Source organism: Mus caroli, chromosome 10 (assembly GCF_900094665.2).
Source record: "Mus caroli chromosome 10, CAROLI_EIJ_v1.1, whole genome shotgun sequence".
Taxonomy (NCBI): Eukaryota; Metazoa; Chordata; class Mammalia; order Rodentia; family Muridae; genus Mus; species Mus caroli.
In genome coordinates this window covers 56283506-56289043 of record NC_034579.1, presented here as the reverse complement: position 1 = coordinate 56289043, position 5538 = coordinate 56283506, and the positions used below count along the sequence as shown (strand labels likewise).

The 5538-nt window shown below is 52.2% G+C and overlaps 2 protein-coding genes across 3 annotated transcripts in view; one reads left to right on the top strand and one right to left on the bottom strand.

Moving 5' to 3' along the window:
* Positions 1 to 234: 234 nt before the first annotated feature.
* Positions 235 to 4391, bottom strand: LOC110302691 (translation initiation factor IF-2-like). Its single transcript, XM_021173473.2, has 2 exons — positions 4277 to 4391; positions 235 to 1270 (listed from the first exon to the last, which is right to left on the bottom strand). Exons 1-2 carry the CDS (start codon positions 4389 to 4391, stop codon positions 534 to 536), a joined length of 852 nt encoding a protein of 283 aa, XP_021029132.1. The 3' UTR covers positions 235 to 533.
* LOC110302660 (core histone macro-H2A.2) overlaps positions 586 to 5538 on the top strand; it is a 46318-nt gene continuing 41365 nt past the window's right edge. The window contains exon 1 of one of the 2 annotated variants that reach the window (XM_021173452.2): positions 586 to 749. The gene's annotated coding sequence lies outside the window, so the exon portion shown is untranslated. Of the gene's footprint in view, positions 750 to 1544; positions 1924 to 5538 lie in introns of those variants that run through there. The other variant, XM_029482542.1, reaches the window with a different exon arrangement.

Sequence of the window (5538 nt, the reverse complement as noted above, 5' to 3'; positions counted from 1 at the left end):
TTTAGACACTCTCTTTGTGCTTAACCTCAGTAACCGTCGGGAGATGGCAAATTAACGCAATCCAATTTTTAAATGATGCCGGGGCATGGTTTTCATCTACCAGGAAGCACATCTGGATCTCCATCACTACTAGCGAATCACCAGAATAAATTCTCGGCTCCTTCGGCGCCGTGCGCGACACAGTAACGTGTTTGGTAATAATTTCAGATCAGGGCTGCATCCAACGTGGCTTGCTTTTTTTTTTTTTTTTTTTTCCCGTTCACCTTCTCATCCCGTAATGGGCAGATGAACGCCCACACCTCTTTCGCCCAGCAAAGGTGGGTCGAGCTATCTGGAGCCTGTGGCTGGTGACCACAAGGCCTCCGTGCCGGGCTCTAGGGAAGCGGTGTCCTCGCAGCCGACAGCTCCGCGAACTGGCCCTGTGGTTCCACTGCAGAAGGACAATAGCTCATCAAGCCCCACGAAAGCCCCCGGACCCGTCGCGGAGCCTGGGCTGGCGGGGGATGAGGCTGAGCGACTCCTCCTAGAGGTGGTTATGTGGAGAAGGAGCAATCCCTTCTCCCTCCTCCTCCTCCCCCCGCTACTATCCGCGGCCCGGAGAACTGCCGCTTGCCGCCATTGACACGCACAGATACAACCCCAAGAAAGGCAGGGTCCTGCCCAGCACCGGCGGCACGCGGGCCGAACCTGCGGCCGGGATTGGCGCGCACTAGGCCACCGGGCGCCCGGAGCCCGCGGTGCAGCACCAGGTGAGCCCGCCATGCCCATGGCATCATTGTTTCGGGGGGCGCCGGGGGTCTGGAAACAAAACCCTCTTGCCCGGGCAGTGCAGGGGCCGAAGGGAGCCACGGCGCCTCCCCGCTGCAGCCCTGAGGGCGCACCCCGGTCACCGACCCACCTCTGCCACAGAAATTAATAAATCGATCTGCCCAACTTGCTTCCTCGGGAGATAAAAGAGGGGTTTGCCGAAGACGCCGCGCGATGCCCGCCGCTGGCGAGGGGCCGGGGCACCCTGGGCCAAGCAGGGAGGATGCCGAAATGCGGGGTCCCGCGGCCAGGCTGGCGGTGCCCGGAGCCCTGGATGCGGAGCTCGGGGAGCGGGGGAGGGAGGAGGGAGGCGCCCGGGCGCCGAGGGGACCGGGAGGGGGACGCTGGCTCGCAAGGGCCGAGGGCGCGCGACCAGGGCCTCCGGGGTGCCGAGCTGGGCGCGGGGCTGACAATGGAGGAGGACGCAGAGACGCCGGGGCGGCGCGGGCGCGGAGCCGGGATGCTGCGGGAGCCGCGGGCGGAGGAGGACTTGAGGCCGAGCACTCCCCTCGGGTTCCCTTTCCGGGGCGATCGGTGCTTCCACCGGCAAATGGCGGCCCCTGAGCGGCTCGCCCTACCGGTCCCAGCTGCTTAATTTGCGCGGGAAAATAACAAAAATAATAGTAACAATATCAAGAAGAGGGGGATCAAAGTCAAGTCAGGGAAAGGCGGCAGCCGCTGCCGCGGGTAGAAATCAGCCCTGCCTCCCGGGTTGCCAGAGCGCCATCCAGGTGCACCGCTTTCCAGCCCCGCTAGTCTAGGATGGCTCCCCAGAGTGGCTTTCCACGCCTTTCCTCATGGGGGCGCCCTCAGCTCCTGCCCTCTTTGTTCCTCTCAACAATGGCCAAAGGGGCATCGAACCCCACCCCCGCAACCCAAAGCCAATTGAGCCTCCTTCTTCACGAGTTCAGCATTACTGATGGTGCCTGGGCTTCAAATGAGCCACGGGTGGGCCTGATTTAGGCCTGGCCATTACTGCAGCGTTTGGACCGTGGTTCTCTTGGGATGAGGAAAGTGGGAAAGGGGCCAGTGAAAAAAACCAAAGAGTGGATGGACGCACGCATCGGGAACTGGGCTCGGGTTGCCCAGACTGGAGCAACTGAAGCAGTTCTCCAGGTGAGCTGGCTGGGGGGGGGGGGGGGATCACAGCGAGAAGCCATACACCCCAGGAGGCCCCAGGCGCGATCAATCCTACGGAGAACAGCAGTCCTGGTTCAGCGTCTGTTTATGTTGAATTTTAAAACTGTTCAGTGGGGAGTTGGGGGGGGGGGGAGAAAACCTTATTCAGAGTAAAATGTCTTTGCTTTTAACGTCTCAAAACAAATTAAACTGTGCATGGTCCCCAGCCCGCTCCTTCTGCCAGACTGAAAGCGGCTCCTTTCACCATAGAGAGAACTCTCACAAGTAAATGCTCAGAACTCCAGGACCCGCAGACGGCGCCTTGGAGTTTTCAGAAACATTGAAAAGCAGGAACTCAAATATTGGAACCCCGCTGTAGGAAATTGTATCTTAATAAAATAACTCATAGCAGCAAGATCTCTTTCCTTGCATCCAAATTCCCTCTTAAAATACTGTCTTCCTGTCCTCCAGTTTGTCCTACCCTCTCTGGATCCGCTCTTCTTAGCCTTTAGATGTGATTCACAGTTTCTGCTATTTCAGAACTCCATGAAAAGAACTTACCTCTGGATCCAGAAAGATTCTGACCCTATCCATATTCCTCCGCCTTGACGACAGGGCTTGTAGGGTGCCTATGGCCTGCTGTGCCACAGCTAGCCCCGGACCCCCTGCTGGCTACCACCTGAGACAACCAAACCCTGTTTTCTCTACCTCCTGCTAGGGAAGCTGGAGGTGAATTCTGTGGCAGACAGTTTTAAATGGAAGAGATCAATACCCACAGAGAGGCCCGTGCAAAAATTGAATTCTCATAAGACTGGTTTTTTTTTTGTTTGTTTGTTTTTTGTTTTTTGTTTTTTGTTTTTTGTAAGAAATAGCCTTAAAGTTAGTTGCCGGCTTGATAAGTGCCTTTGAAAAGTGTGTATTGTAGAGATGAGCAGAAAAGACATATGATCTGCTAGGGGTCAGCCAGCCAGCATTCACTGAGCAGGAAGTCTTTTTTTTTTTTGGTTTGGTTTTTTCGAGACAGGATTTCTCTGTGTAGCTCTGGCTCTCCTGGAACTCACTTTGTAGACCAGGCTGGCCTCGAACTCAGAAATCCACCTGCCTTTGCCTCCTGAGTGCTGGGATTAAAGGTGTGCGCCTCCACCGCCCGGCAAGCAGGGGCTCTCTAACAGATCCAGGCAGAGAGAGCAACATGGATTTGAGGAAATTGGGGCTCCACTCTCTGTGAGCATCCCACTTCCAGCCTGGGAGATGCTAAAATAAAAATGTAGCCAACACAGGAAAAAAAAAATTTTATCACTTACTTGTGCTCCTGGGAAATTGGGTACCTTCTATTGCCTAGGGGTATGTGCCTGTGGACAAAGACTGTGTGCGTGGCAGTTAGGCACTGGTTTTTACGTGTGTGTGTGTGTGTGTGTGTGTGTGTGTGTGTGTGTGTGTGTATCTGTGTTAAGTCTACATGTGCCATAGTGCCCATATAGAGATCAGAGGACAACCCCAGGGATCAGTCCAGGCCTTGTTTGAGACAGGGTCTCTATGCTTATTTTATCCTTCACATAAGCCAGGCGGGTTTTGTCTTTCCGGCAGTTCTGCCCTTGAGCTTCTGACAGTTCTGACTGTGGCTGAAATTTCTCTGAAGGGCTACTGGAATTGTACATACTCTATCTATGCACCGGGCTTTGACGTGAGTTCAAGGATTTGAATTCAGGCCCTCATGCTTGGGTGGCAAGAGCTTTGGCCCAAGGAGACATCTCCCTAGCCCTGAGTTTGGCACCACTAAGTATATAATAGGCACATGCTAAAAAGTGGCAGTTAGAATTTTTTTTCTGATACTGTTGTATTTACTTACTGTGTGTGTAGTGTGAGGGTGGGGGTCAGAGGGCAGCTTGCTGGAACTGGTCCTTTCCTGTGTTGGTCCTGGAGATCAAATTCAGATCGTGAGGCTTGACAGCAAGCACCTTTCTCTCTAAGCCGTCTATCTCCCTAGCACTCCGTTTCTCGGTATAAATCCTACGGAAGCAGACAGTGAGCTCCCTGCGTGCAAACATTCATGGCAGAGCTTTGGTAGTTTCAACAAGGAAAACCCAGTAACAGCCACTAGTAAGGAATGCTCCATCATCCTTCACATACCTGTGTTCTGGAATATGAGACAGCCATTAAGAAGAATAAGATTGGCTTGTGTATACAGAGAAAGATCACCAAGGCATGCTATCAATAAAGAAAGAGAGGGGCAAATTGCAGACGCACAAAAAAAGACGAACTGTAGATCTCTACAAATGAAAATACCATGTGAATGGGTGGAAAGTGTGAGGAGATAGTCACAGTGTGAAGAGCTTTGGATCCCAGCTACCATGGCTGCTGTGACCTTTGACGTTGTATGCATTGGTCAATCTGGATTGCTTGACCAGGTACAAGCATCGAGTTGCTTGGAAATGATACAGGATAACAGGGATGAAAATCCACATTGTGTCAAAAGTTTTTCCACATTGTGTCGAAAGTTTTAAAGGAAGGAGAGGATTTCAGACTGGAAGGGAGGAGCGGGTCTAGGCGTGCTAGAGAAGGTGGGAGGCCTGGATGGAAGTGGCTGAGAAGACGAGGAAAGAGGTGCTCCCTTACCTCCTCCATCTCCAATAAGATTTTATGTGACATCCCAGCAAGGCTGAGTTCAGGCCTGGACTACCCCCTTCCCATTGAAGGATGAACTAAAAGGACGCTCCAATGGTTTCATTGAACGGGTCCGTGAGAAGTTTAGGAGGAAGGTGGAAATAAGAAAGGAGAAAAGGGTAGTAGGTGTTTCTTTTGTTTTATCCCAGGCTGGCCTTGAACTCTGGCCAAGAGTGATCTTCCTGGTCATTCTTGAGACCCTGATCCTCCTCCCGCTACCTCTCAAGTCCCCAGGTTACATGCATTATACAGTCATTGAGACTCAAAGCCAGAGCTTCAGGATGCTAGGGCAGCACTCCTCCAGCTGGGCCACATCCCGAGCCTGGGAGTCCAGTGGCAGCCGGGAAAGGTGGTGTTTCCAGCCACAGCTGGAAGACAGGGAATTTCTCTTAGGATTTAAATTGAAGGGGATGATGGCTATTTGAAAAGATATTTCATTTCACAAAATAAAGAGCAAACCTTAATAATGCTTTTGCAAAAGCTTTTTAAAAAATCATTACTGTTTTGGGGTGTCTGAAGACGACTTTCAAGAGCCAGTTGTCCTCAGTTTCCTCCTCCTCCTTACGGATGCTGAGGCTAGAACTCAGCTCCGCAGGCTTTGCCGCAGTCACCCTTTCCTACCTAGCCATCTTGCTGGCTTTAAAAATGCTTTTGAAGGGCTGGAGAGATGACTCAGCGGTTAAGAGCACTGACTGCCCTTCCAGAGGTCCTGAGTTCAATCTCCAATAGCCACATGGTGACTCACAACCATCTGTAATGGCATTTGATAATCGATCTCTCTTCTGGTGTCTAAAGACAGTGTCAGTGTACTCATATACATAAAATTTAAGGGGGGGTGTTTTTTGGTTTGGGGGGGTTGTTTGGTTTTTTTTCGAGACAGGGTTTCTCTGTCCTGGAACTCACTTTGTAGACCAGGCTGGCCTTGAACTCAGAAATCCACCTGCCTCT

Excerpts from the sequence above, each read along its gene's own strand:
- LOC110302691 (XM_021173473.2), bottom strand. The coding sequence starts at position 4,391 with ATGTGGATTTTCATCCCTGTTATCCTGTATCATTTCCAAGCAACTCGA. Across the intron at positions 1,271-4,276 it reads CAAAGGTCACAGCAGCCATG|CATCCCGGCTCCGCGCCCGC; the intron begins GTAGCTGGGATC and ends CGGCTCCCGCAG.